The sequence below is a fragment of the Salvelinus fontinalis genome, chromosome 11 (genome assembly GCF_029448725.1).
Source record: "Salvelinus fontinalis isolate EN_2023a chromosome 11, ASM2944872v1, whole genome shotgun sequence".
In the NCBI taxonomy this organism is placed as follows: Eukaryota; Metazoa; Chordata; class Actinopteri; order Salmoniformes; family Salmonidae; genus Salvelinus; species Salvelinus fontinalis.
In genome coordinates, this window is record NC_074675.1 from 58789967 (window position 1) to 58803982 (window position 14016).

The 14016-nt window shown below is 44.1% G+C and overlaps 1 protein-coding gene across 1 annotated transcript in view; it reads right to left on the reverse strand.

The window, feature by feature from the left end:
* Positions 1-3443: 3443 nt before the first annotated feature.
* tkfc (triokinase/FMN cyclase) overlaps positions 3444-14016 on the reverse strand; it is a gene marked incomplete in the record, with an annotated part of 28896 nt that continues 18323 nt past the window's right edge. Inside the window, 4 exon segments of the mRNA XM_055939153.1 lie at positions 3444-4401; positions 11147-11239; positions 13490-13523; positions 13660-13763. Of these exon segments, the coding sequence (XP_055795128.1) occupies positions 4243-4401; positions 11147-11239; positions 13490-13523; positions 13660-13763 (390 nt within the window).

Below are 14016 nucleotides of genomic sequence, written 5' to 3' on the forward strand. Positions count from 1 at the left end.
AATCCCAGAACAACAGCAAAGGACATTGTGAAGATGCTGGATGAAACAGGTACAAAAGTATCTATATCCACAATAAAACGAGTCCTATATCGACATAACCTGAAAGGCCGCTCAGCAAGGAAGAAGCCACTGCTCCAAAACCGCCATAAAAAAGCCAGACTACAATTTGCAACTGTGTATGAGGACAAAGATCGTATTTTTGGAAAAATGTCCTCTGGTCCGATGAAACAAAAATAGAACTGTTTGGCCATAATGACCATCGTTATGTTTGGAGGAAAAAGGGGGAGGCTTGCCAGCCGAAGAACACCATCCCAACCGTGAAACACGGGGGAGGCAGCATCATGTTGTGGGGGTGCTTTGCTGCAGGAGGGACTGGTGCACTTCACAAAATAGATGGCTTCATGAGGGAGGAAAATTATGTGGATATATTGAAGCAACATCTCAAGACATCAGTCAGGAAGATTTCGCTTGGTTGCAAATGTGTCTTCCAAATGGACAATGACCCCAAGCATACCCCAAGCATACTACCAAAGTTGTGGCAAAATGGCTTAAGGACAACAAAGTCAAGGTATTGGAGTGGCCATCACAAAGCCCTGACCTCAATCCTATAGAACATTTGTTGGCAGAACTGAAAAAGCGTGTGTGAGAAAAGAGGCCTACAAACCTGACTCAGTTACACCAGCTCTGTCAGGAGGAATGGGCCAAAATTCATCCAACATATTGTGGGAAGCTTGTGGAAGGCTACCTGAAACATTTCACCCAAGTTAAACAATGTAAAGGCAATGCTACCAAATACTTATTGAGTGTATGTAAATGTCTGACCCACTGGGAATGTGTTGAAAGAAATAAAAGCTGAAATAAATCATTCTCTCTACTATTATTCTGACATTTCACATTCTTAAATTAAACTGGTGATCCTAACGGACCTAAGACAGGGAATTTTTACTAGGATTAAATGTCAGGAAATGTCAGGAATTGTTTAAAACTGAGTTTAAATGTATTTGGCTAAGGTGTATGTAAACTTCCGACTTCAACTGTATCAGTTTGCAAACAATGTAAAAAATAAATCAGAGGTAATAAAGCCACATACAAACATGGTCTCAACTTTTTTGTTTTCTTGAGTAATGCAGCTCCAAAATGCAGGTATTTTAGCCTAGCTCAGTGCTTTCTGTGGTGGTGGGGCAGCCAGTGGAAAATACGGAACTTAGTGGTTAGTAATGTTCTCTAGTTGCGCCGTGATTGAAATTCAAGCCCCATAGACTTACATTAGAACATCCAAGAAGGTCCGGGTTAGGGGAAGGTTTGGCCGGCACGGGATGTCCTTGTTTCATCATGCTCTAGCGACTCCTTGTGGTGGGCCGGGCGCCTGCAAGCTGACTTCGGGTTGTCAGTTCGACTGTGTTTCCTCCCGACACATTGGTGCGGCTGGCTTAAACGAGCAGTGTGTCAAGCAGCAGTGCGGCTTGGCTCTCAACCTTCGCCGAGTCCGTAGGGGAGTTGCAGCGATGAGACAAGATCGTAACTACCCATTGGATATCACGAAAAAGGGGGTAACGCCACGGGACAGAAATGTTTGAATACATCGGCCCTGTTGTCAATCCAGCATGACGTGTTCAAAACAACTGGAAACTCGGCAATCTCGGACTTCAGTGAGATCAAGACAACTAAGACAGAATGGGAACTCTGATAAAACCAGCTCTGACTGGGAAAATACAGAAAATCATTTTGGAACGGTCATCCAACTTGGAATTCCAAGTCGGCATTTTGGGCCTCTTTCTAGAGCCCACAAGAAGGTCCGCCGTGCCACCTTCCTGTTTAAGTGAGCACAGCACAACAAGGCGAGTCCTAAAATGTCTTGTATGCTGCCGCATAAATGATGTAATATGCCAGAGAGATATGTATACTGTAGCTAAGAATGTAATACTAGGTGTATGTTGTGTAGTAAACTGTTAGTAGCCCATGTGGCTCACCCTATTAATTTGTTCCCTATCCCCCTCATAACTTAGCCTACTGTTCTGACTTAGTGGTGCACATGTAGCCTATAACCTGTTATAGAGAAATGTAATCATTGAATATTGTAAGAGCTTTCACATTGTCTGCTTATATGACCCCTTTTATTTATCCTACGGTTCTGACTTGGTGTACAGGGAGAACACTGTAAGAATGGCCCATGCTCTGAATTGCTGAACAAATAGTTATATTGACTACGTCCGTCCTCGCTCGCTCTTAATGTATTAATTTAAATTACGGATTGCCTCTTATCTGCTTGTCGTCCCCTTATGCCATAGTCTGAACATCTCAATTGTCATTAGAAACCACATTTGTTTAAGCAAGTCAGCCATATCAGCTAGGTTTAAAAAAAAGGCAGTAATTGAGGCTGAATGAACTGTTTTGCTGCCAGACAAGGCTCCGCTGATAGCCAGGTGTAGCAGTGGTAAGGTGTTGGGACTGCTGTTGGGACAGCTTTATGTAGGTCCTAACAGTTTGTGGGGACCGTTGGTCACTGTTATAGTGCAATGGATGTATTGTTTAGTGTTGTGTAGTGGCTTTTTGTTTTCCCCACCAACATTTAAATGCTAAAATAGCCACTGAGTAGCAGACATCCATCTCTGGGCTCCCCAATGAGTCACCCTAATTAGGCTAGCTAGCTGGCTATGCTGGCTAACCTAATCACAACTTTAGTAGCTTTTCAAAGTAGATAAGGCATACTTTCACAGAGAGAGAAAGAGAGAAGAATGGAGAGGGTTGAGGGAGGGAAGGAGAGATGGAAAGAGGGAGAGTTGAGGGAACGAGAAAGAGAAATGAGAGAGGGGGAGAGATAGCGAGGAGGAAGGTGAGAGAGAGAACGAGAGAGAGGGGGAACGGGAGGGAGAGCGAGGGGGAAGGGAAGGTGAGAGAAGGTGATGGAAAAGGGTGACCAATGCCAGTTCTATCATTCATTGTTATCCAAGGCCAGATCTATCATTCATTGTTAGCCAAGGCCAGATCATCATGTCACCACCCTGTGAAATTCATCAATTATTACATCTGTAGCCTAATAACCTGCATGGTTTCCTGAGTCGTAGTGGGAGGACCAGACAACAGATCTGTAGTCTAATAAACTGCATGGTTTCCTGAGTCGTAGTGGGAGGACCTCACAACAGATCTGTAGCCTAATAAACTGCATGGTTTTCTGAGTCGTAGTGGGAGGACCTCACAACAGATCTGTAGCCTAATAAACTGCATGGTTTTCTGAGTCGTAGTGGGAGGACCAGACAGCTGATCTGTAGCCTAATAAACTGCATGGTTTTCTGAGTCGTAGTGGGAGGACCAGACAGCAGCTCATCGCGTGACTCCAAGTTGACTTCCATATAATGGTTATTATATCAATATTTGCGCATAAAAAGGCATTTCCACCGCCATTTCTCACATTAATTAATTTTAACGACACAAAAATCCCACCATTGTCAAATGAACAAATCGTCTGTCTGGTTTTATAAAATTGTACCGGCATTTCATGTTGTTTTCATGAGTTCGGTAATTCATCCGCATGAAATGGATTGGGCGAGATATAGTGTGAGATTCTTCTCATCGTGATTGGTCCCTTTCAGTTCATGACTCATTTACAATTTTCTTTAGGCTCACTAACAGAGTCGCTTGCCATTTCATTCCTCATTGCTATGATTCACTGGTTATAAGAGTCCTCATTGCTATGATTCACTGGTTATAAGAGTCCTCATTGCTATGATTCACTGGTTAAGACTCCTCATTGCTATGATTCACTGGTTAAGACTCCTCATTGCTATGATTCACTGGTTATAAGAGTCCTCATTGCTATGAATCACTGGTTAAGACTCCTCATTGCTATGATTCACTGGTTAAGACTCCTCATTGCTATGATTCACTGGTTAAGAGTCCTCATTGCTATGATTCACTGGTTATAAGAGTCCTCATTGCTATGATTCACTGGTTAAGACTCCTCATTGCTATGATTCACTGGTTATAAGACTCCTCATTGCTATGATTCACTGGTTATAAGACTCCTCATTGCTATGATTCACTGGTTAAGACTCCTCATTGCTATGATTCACTGGTTAAGACTTCATAGTTATCAGATTTACATGATGAAATCATCCCTTGTCAGATTCACGATTCTATGTCATGGATAATATGATGTCACCATATCTTGCTTTTCACAATATCTATTATCACATTTTCAAACAGATCCCCATGACGATGACAACAACGTGCGTCTGTCTGACATCACTTCTGTCCTCCCAGGGCTTCGAACACCGCTCTCAAGATGGCAGCTATCGCCACGGCACCGGGGTCAGGAAGGGTCACGCGTACCGTGGCGATGTAGCTGGCTCTCCCCGCCCTGGCTGTGAGCTCACGGGTAGACTCCGCCCCCAGTTCAGCTTTCTAGGGAGAGACAGAACGAGGGAGAGACAGAACGAGGGAGAGAAAAGCGGAGACAGGATGTTAAACACAAACTACTTCCTTTTCAGTGATTGCTGATCTGAAAGAACTAAGAAAAAATAAAGGTTTACATCAGGGGGTAGACAACCCTGGTTCTGGAGAGCCACAGACACTGTTTACATCAGGGGGTAGACAACCCTGGTTCTGGAGGGCCACAGACACTGTTTACATCAGGGGGTAGACAACCCTGGTTCTGGAGGGCCACAGACACTGTTTACATCAGGGGGTAGACAACCCTGGCTCTGGAGGGCCACAGACACTGTTTACATCAGGGGGTAGACAACCCTGGTTCTGGAGGGCCACAGACACTGTTTACATCAGGGGGTAGACAACCCTGGTTCTGGAGGGCCACAGACACTGTTTACATCAGGGGGTAGACAACCCTGGGTCTGGAGGGCCACAGACACTGTTTACATCAGGGGGTAGACAACCCTGGGTCTGGAGGGCCACAGACACTGTTTACATCAGGGGGTAGACAACCCTGGTTCTGGAGGGCCACAGACACTGTTTACATCAGGGGGTAGACAACCCTGGTTCTGGAGGGCCACAGACACTGTTTACATCAGGGGGTAGACAACCCTGGGTCTGGAGGGCCACAGACACTGTTTACATCAGGGGGTAGACAACCCTGGTTCTGGAGGGCCACAGACACTGTTTACATCAGGGGGTAGACAACCCTGGCGTACCATGAAATAACAGACAACGGCACAACCCAAAGGTTCTGGTGTCAGATATGGAATAGAGGTGGTGTCAGATATTGAATAGAGGTGATGGTGTCAGATATGGAATAGAGGTGCTGGTGTCAGATATGGAATAGAGGTGATGGTGTCAGATATGGAATAGAGGTGCTGGTGTCAGATAGGGAATAGAGGTGATGGTGTCAGATATGGAATAGAGGTGCTGGTGTCAGATAGGGAATAGAGGTGCTGGTGTCAGATATTGAATAGAGGTGCTGGTGTCAGATATTGAATAGAGGTGCTGGTGTCAGATAGGGAATAGAGGTGCTGGTGTCAGATAGGGAATAGAGGTGATGGTTTCAGATATGGAATAGAGGTGCTGGTGTCAGATAGGGAATAGAGGTGCTGGTGTCAGATATGGAATAGAGGTGATGGTGTCAGATAGGGAATAGAGGTGATGGTGTCAGATAGGGAATAGAGGTGATGGTGTCAGATAGGGAATAGAGGTGCTGGTGTCAGATAGGGAATAGAGGTGCTGGTGTCAGATATGGAATAGAGGTGCTGGTGTCAGATATGGAATAGAGGTGCTGGTGTCAGATAGGGAATAGAGGTGATGGTGTCAGATATGGAATAGAGGTGCTGGTGTCAGATAGGGAATAGAGGTGCTGGTGTCAAATATGGAATAAGAGGTGCTGGTGTCAGATATGGAATAGAGGTGGTGTCAGATGTGGAATAGAGGTTCTGGTGTCAGATATGGAATAGAGGTTCTGGTGTCAGATATGGAATAAAGGTTCTGGTGTCAGATATGGAATAGAGGTTCTGGTGTCAGATATGGAATAAGAGGTGGTGTCAGATATGGAATAGAGGTGGTGTCAGATATGGAATAGAGGTGGTGTCAGATATGGAATAGAGGTGGTGTCAGATGTGGAATAGAGGTGGTGTCAGATGTGGAATAGAGGTGCTGGTGTCAGATATGGAATAGAGGTGCTGGTGTCAGATATGGAATAGAGGTGCTGGTGTCAGATATTGAATAGAGGTGCTGGTGTCAGATATTGAATAGAGGTGCTGGTGTCAGATATGGAATAGAGGTGCTGGTGTCAGATATTGAATAGAGGTGCTGGTGTCAGATATTGAGTAGAGGTGCTGGTGTCAGATATTGAATAGAGGTGCTGGTGTCAGATATTGAATAGAGATGCAGGTGTCAGATATTGAATAGAGATGCAGGTGTCAGATATTGAATAGAGGTGCTGGTGTCAGATATTGAATAGAGGTGCTGGTGTCAGATATTGAATAGAGGTGCTGGTGTCAGATAGGGAATAGAGGTGCTGGTGTCAGATAGGGAATAGAGGTGCTGGTGTCAGATAGGGAATAGAGGTGATGGTGTCAGATAAGGAATAGAGGTGCTGGTGTCAAATATGGAATAAGAGGTGCTGGTGTCAGATATGGAATAGAGGTGGTGTCAGATATGGAATAGAGGTTCTGGTGTCAGATATGGAATAGAGGTTCTGGTGTCAGATATGGAATAGAGGTTCTGGTGTCAGATATGGAATAAGAGGTGGTGTCAGATATGGAATAGAGGTGGTGTCAGATGTGGAATAGAGGTGGTGTCAGATGTGGAATAGAGGTGCTGGTGTCAGATGTGGAATAGAGGTGCTGGTGTCAGATATGGAATAGAGGTGCTGGTGTCAGATATTGAATAGAGGGTCTGGTGTCAGATATTGAATAGAGGTGCTGGTGTCAGATATTGAATAGAGGTGCTGGTGTCAGATATTGAATAGAGGTGCTGGTGTCAGATATGGAATAGAGGTGCTGGTGTCAGATATGGAATAGAATATGGAATAGAGGTGCTGGTGTCAGATAGGGAATAGAGGTGATGGTGTCAGATATGGAATAGAGGTGCTGGTGTTAGATATGGAATAGAGGTGCTGGTGTCAGATATTGAATAGAGGTGCTGGTGTCAGATATTGAATAGAGGTGCTGGTGTCAGATATGGAATAGAGGTGCTGGTGTCAGATGTGGAATAGAGGTGCTGGTGTCAGATGTGGAATAGAGGTGCTGGTGTCAGATGTGGAATAGAGGTGCTGGTGTCAGATGTGGAATAGAGGTGCTGGTGTCAGATGTGGAATAGAGGTGCTGGTGTCAGATGTGGAATAGAGGTGCTGGTGTCAGATGTGGAATAGAGGTGCTGGTGTCAGATGTGGAATAGAGGTGCTGGTGTCAGATGTGGAATAGAGGTGCTGGTGTCAGATGTGGAATAGAGGTGCTGGTGTCAGATGTGGAATAGAGGTGCTGGTGTCAGATGTGGAATAGAGGTGCTGGTGTCAGATATTGAATAGAGGGGCAGGTGTCAGAAGTGGAATACAACCAAAAGGTTTTATTTGGCTCACTCAGTTGCCGCTTGACTTAGTAAAAATAAAAACATACAGCGCCTTCAGAAACTATTCACACCCCTCGACTTTTTCCACATTTTGTTGTTACAGCCGGAATTAAAAATGGAGATCGTCACTGGCCTGCACACACACACACACACCCCATAATGTCAAAGTGGAATGATGTTTTTCAAAAGGTTTAGCTCAGTATTCAACCCCTTTGTTATGTCAAGTCTAAATTAGTTCAGGAGTAAACATGTGTTTAACAAGTCACATAATAAGTTGCATGGACTCTGTGTACAATAACAGTGTTGAACATGATTTCTGATATTGACCACCTCATCTCTGTACCCCACACATACAATTATCTGTAAGGTCCCTCAGTCGAGCAGTGAATTTCAAACACAGATTCGACCAGGGAGATTTTCCAATGCCTCGCAAAGAAGGGCACCTATTGGTAGATGGGTAAAATGTTTAAAGATGACATTGAATCCCCCCTTTGAACATGGGGAAGTTATTAAATGACACTTTGGATGGTGTATCAACACACCCAGTCACTACAAAGATACAGGCGTCCTTTCTAACTTAGTTGCCCGGAGAGGAAGGAAACCGCTCAGGGATTTCACCATGAGGCCAATGGTGACTATAAAACAGTTACAGAGTTTAACGTCTGTGATAGGAGAAAACTGAGGATGGATCAACAACATTGTAGTTACTCCGCAATACTATACTAAAAGAAGGAATCCTGTACAGATATAAAATATTCCAAAACATGCATCTGGTTTGTAACAAGGCACTAAAGTAATACTGCAAAAAATGTGCCAAAGTAATTCACTTTTTGTCCTGTATACAAAGTGTTATGTTTGGGGCAAATCCAATACAACACATGACTGAAGAGTACCACTCTTCCTATGTTCAAGCATAGTGGTGGCTGCATCATGTTATGGGTATGCTTGTAATCATTAAGGACTGGGGAATTTTTTCAGGATAATAAATAAAATGGATTGTAACTCAGCACAGGCAGAATCCCAAAAGGAAAACTATTGAAATGACAACTAAATCCAATTTAAAATCGCACTTTGTAACAACAAAATCTGGAAAAAGGGGTGAGAATACTTTCTGAAGGTCCTGTAGCTACAAAGAGAGGACCATTAGGACAATTCAAGTTGCTTTAGGCGGGCTATGGCCTGTGTCGTGACCGGGGAAAAGCGGTGAGGGAGGAGCCGCGTCTCAAATGGAACAGTAATCTGCGTCGTTCCGTCATTCGGTCTTCCGGAAACACCTGTTTTCCATCAAATAAATGTCAGAATTTTCAAACCAGTTTTCATTGGGAAGCTGCATACAAAGCGTTTTTAATCTAAAGCAAATCACTTTTGCATGTGATAGCATCCTACTAATTAGTCCAAGTGCTTATTTACGTCACAATTAGTTTTGAGCCGACTTGGCTGTGGGTTTTGCACAGTGCACTTGGCTTGCACCCGGAAGGCAGACCGGTTCCAAAACCAATGCAATTCATTTTCACCCGGTGCAAAACATGCCCTACCCAATATCCCCTCAGTGGCAAATATGAGTCATATGAGGAAATCAGTCAATTGAAATAAATTAGGCCCTAATCTATGGATATTCACATGACTGGGAATACAGATATGCATCTGTTGGTCACAGATACTTAAATAACCAAATGGGTCTCATCACAGTATTTTCTGTGCATTCAAATTGCTATCGATAAAATGTAATTGTGTTTGTAGCTTATGCCTGCCTGCCTGCCCATACCATAACCCCACCAAGAGACACTCTGTCCACAACGTTGACGTCAGCAAACCACTCGCCCACACAACGCCGTACACGTGGACTGTGGTTGTGAGGCTGGATGGACGTAGCGCCAAATTCTCTAAAATGACGGAGGAGTCATATGGTCGAGAAATGAGCATTCAATTCTCTGGAAACAGCTCTGGTGGACATTCCTTCAGGCAGCATGCCAATTTCACACTCCCTCAAAACTTGAGACATATGTGGCATTGTATTGTGTGACAAAACTGCACATTTTAGAGTGGCCTTTTATTGTCCCCAGCACAAGGTGCACCTGTGTAATGATCATGCCGTTTAATCAGCTTCTTGATATGTCACACCTGTCAGGTGGTTGGATTATCTTGGTAAAGGAGAAATGCTCACTAACAGGGATGTAAACAAACTTGTGAACAGAATTTGAGAAAAATTATATTTTTGTGAGCATGGAAAATTTCGGGGATCTTTTATTTCAGCTCATGAAACATGGGACCAACTCTTTACATGTTGTGTTTATATTGTTGTTCAGTGTAGAATAAATCATTTTGGGGTGGTGTTTTTATGGCGTATTTGGGAACCCATTGATGACATCACGGCAAAGAAAGCCCTCTTGACTTGCGACGGTGGACACGACGTGTTACTGTTACTGATGATTGCAGCCGAAACATTGGCTCATCGAGGGGCTGTGAGACGCCGGTCGGCAAGCTCATGCTAAAAAGTGCCCGTTGCCAAAAACCCGAGGATGTGTTCCGGGAAGAGCCGCCGTTTTGGCCTTTTCACATAGGTCTTAAATCTTTACCTTGGAAAACGATATCTGATGAGCCAATCTGTACTTCCTGTTAAAAAAAAAAGTCACACCTGTCTCTAAAAACACACTCTGCTAAATGCAGTGTTTCAAATCTTCCAACAGAGCGGGTCAGCCATCTCTCATAGGACTTACCATTATCTCAGTATTTTATAGTCTTACACAATGGTTTACCTTTCACACATGCCTCTAATTTAACAATTGACTTTTTGTTGTTGGGTTTTTGTACTTTTACCCCCTTTTTCTCCACAGTTTCGTGGTATCCAAGTGGTAGTTACAGTCTTGTCCCATCGCTGCAACTCCCGTACGGACTCGGGAGAGAAGGTCGAGAGCTGTGCGTCCTCCGAAACACGACCCAGCCGAGCCGTACTGCTGTTTGACACACTGCCCACTTAACCCGGAAGCCAGCCGCACCAGTGTGTCGGAGGAAACACAGTCTAACTGATGACCGAAGTCAGCTTGCAGGCGCCCGGCCCACCACAAGGAGTCGCTAGAGTGCGATGGGACAAGGATCCCGGCCGGCCAAACTCCTGGACAAAATCCCGGCCGGCCACTAGACTACTACGGACGACGCTGGGCCAATTGTGCGCGCCTCATGGTTTTCCCGGCCGGCTGTGACACAGCATGGAATCGAACCTGGGTCTGTAAAGACGACTCGAGCATTGCGATGCAGTGCCTTAGACCAGTGCGCCACTTGGCAGGGGCCAATTTTCTGTACTTTTCTCACAATGGAAAATATAACTAATTGTTACTTACTAATTTAATTATTACTCTCAAAAATGCAACATGTATTTTCCCCATTCTACGCTTCACAAGCAGTTCCCTTAGTCCACCACTGTGTACATCTCTGCACACTCTGCAGATGGGTCAAAGTACAGCCATCACATCAACATGGTGGAATTGAAGAGATGGGTCTAAGTACAGCCATCACATCAACATGGTGGAATTGAAGAGATGGGTCTAAGTACAGCCATCACATCAACATGGTGGAATTGAAGAGATGGGTCTAAGTACAGCCATCACATCAACATGGTGGAATTGAAGTACTGTACCTCCACGGCAGCCTGCAGAATGGCCATGTGACCACCAGGAGGCGATGTTGTCAGTCTCCTCAGTTCTTCCACTGCTGGACACAGAGCGTCTAACTGGACAAGAAACAGGTAAGATACTTTTACAATAATACACACAAATAAGCCCAATCATACAGTTACATAGCAGCATTTTCCACCCTCTTCTTTATACCATGTCCTCCACTTGGTCCCTTTCAGCCAATTGTTGTGAACTCACGGTAGTTCCCTTAATTCTTTTGGTGCAGTGTGAACATTCCAACAGGAAGTCAAAGCTTGGTTCAATTGAATTCCGTGGTCTGGTTCACTTTTTTTGGACAATGTGAACACAAAGCTCCCCAGGTTCGCGTGTCATTATTCCCGCACCTCACCCTAGACTCCTGTTATAACCCCTCACCCTAGACTCCTGTTATAACCCCTCACACTAGACTCCTGTTATAACCCCTCACACTAGACTACTGTTATAACCCCTCACACTAGACTCCTGTTATAACCCCTCACACTAGTCTACTGTTATAACCCCTCACACTAGACTACTGTTATAACCCCTCACACTAGACTACTGTTATAACCCCTCACACTAGACTACTGTTATAACCCCTCACACTAGACTCCTGTTATAACCCCTCACACTAGACTACTGTTATAACCCCTCACACTAGACTACTGTTATAACCCCTCACACTAGACTACTGTTATAACCCCTCACACTAGACTCCTGTTATAACCCCTCACACTAGACTACTGTTATAACCCCCCACATTAGACTCCTGTTATAACCCCTCACACTAGTCTACTGTTATAACCCCTCACACTAGACTACTGTTATAACCCCTCACACTAGACTCCTGTTATAACCCCTCACACTAGACTACTGTTATAACCCCTCACACTAGACTACTGTTATAACCCCTCACACTAGACTACTGTTATAACCCCTCACACTAGACTACTGTTATAACCCCTCACACTAGACTCCTGTTATAACCCCTCACACTAGACTACTGTTATAACCCCTCACACTAGACTACTGTTATAACCCCTCACACTAGACTACTGTTATAACCCCTCACACTAGACTCCTGTTATAACCCCTCACACTAGACTACTGTTATAACCCCTCACATTAGACTCCTGTTATAACCCCTCACACTAGTCTACTGTTATAACCCCTCACACTAGACTACTGTTATAACCCCTCACACTAGACTCCTGTTATAACCCCTCACACTAGACTACTGTTATAACCCCTCACACTAGACTACTGTTATAACCCCTCACACTAGACTACTGTTATAACCCCTCACACTAGACTACTGTTATAACCCCTCACACTAGTCTACTGTCATAACCCCTCACACTAGACTACTGTTATAACCCCTCACACTAGACTACTGTTATAACCCCTCACACTAGACTACTGTTATAACCCCTCACACTAGACTCCTGTTATAACCCCTCACACTAGTCTACTGTTATAACCCCTCACACTAGACTACTGTTATAACCCCTCACACTAGACTCCTGTTATAACCCCTCACACTAGACTCCTGTTATAACCCCTCACACTAGACTACTGTTATAACCCCTCACACTAGACTGCTGTTATAACCCCTCACACTAGACTCCTGTTATAACCCCTCACACTAGACTACTGTTATAACCCCTCACACTAGACTACTGTTATAACCCCTCACACTAGACTACTGTTATAACCCCTCACACTAGACTACTGTTATAACCCCTCACACTAGACTACTGTTATAACCCCTCACACTAGTCTACTGACATAACCCCTCACACTAGACTACTGACATAACCCCTCACACTAGACTACTGTTATAACCCCTCACACTAGACTACTGTTATAACCCCTCACACTAGACTACTGACATAACGCCTCACACTAGACTACTGTTATAACCCCTCACACTAGTCTACTGTTATAACCCCTCACACTAGACTACTGTTATAACCCCTCACACTAGACTACTGTTATAACCCCTCACACTAGACTACTGTTATAACCCCTCACACTAGACTCCTGTTATAACCCCTCACACTAGACTACTGTTATAACCCCTCAAGAGAGAGATGATGATGTTTGTGTGCAAAGCTGTCATCAAGGCAAAGGGTGGCTACTTTGAAGAATCTCAAATATAAAATATATTTTGATTTAATTAACACTTTTTTTTTGGTTACTACACGATTCCAAATGTGTTATTTAATAGTTTTGATGTCTTCACTATTCTTCCACAATGAAGAAAAATAGTAAAAATAAAGAAATTGAATTTAAAGATAACTGAAAACGCCCTTAGTTCCCATTACCATAGTCCTGTCTCCAGGATCAGCTCCTCCATACCTGTCAGACAGACAAACCTGCTTTACAATATATATATATATATATATTTTCTGACAATTCAAGCAACTTTAAAAAAGATTTATAAAATCTATTATTATTTTATGAATTGAAATTACAAGAACATATCATATCACACCATCTCATAGCATCTGTCCCAGCATGCATAGCGTTGGCCCATGCTGCGGGGTCGCTGCGGTCCTTCAGAAGAGCAGCAGCTGCTGTCAGGAACAAACTGTATAACTGGAGGTGTGTGTTTGAGGTAGAGAGGTAGAGAGAGAGAGACAGAGAGAGAGACAGAGCGAGAGAGAGACAGAGAGACAGAGACAGAGAGACAGAGAGAGAGAGAGAGAGAGAGAGAGAGAGAGAGAGAGAGACAGAGAGAGAGAGAGAGAGAGAGAGAAAGAGAGAGAGAGAGAGAGAGAGAGAGACAGAGCGAGAGAGAGACAGAGAGACAGAGACAGAGAGACAGAGACAGAGACAGAGAGACATGGGG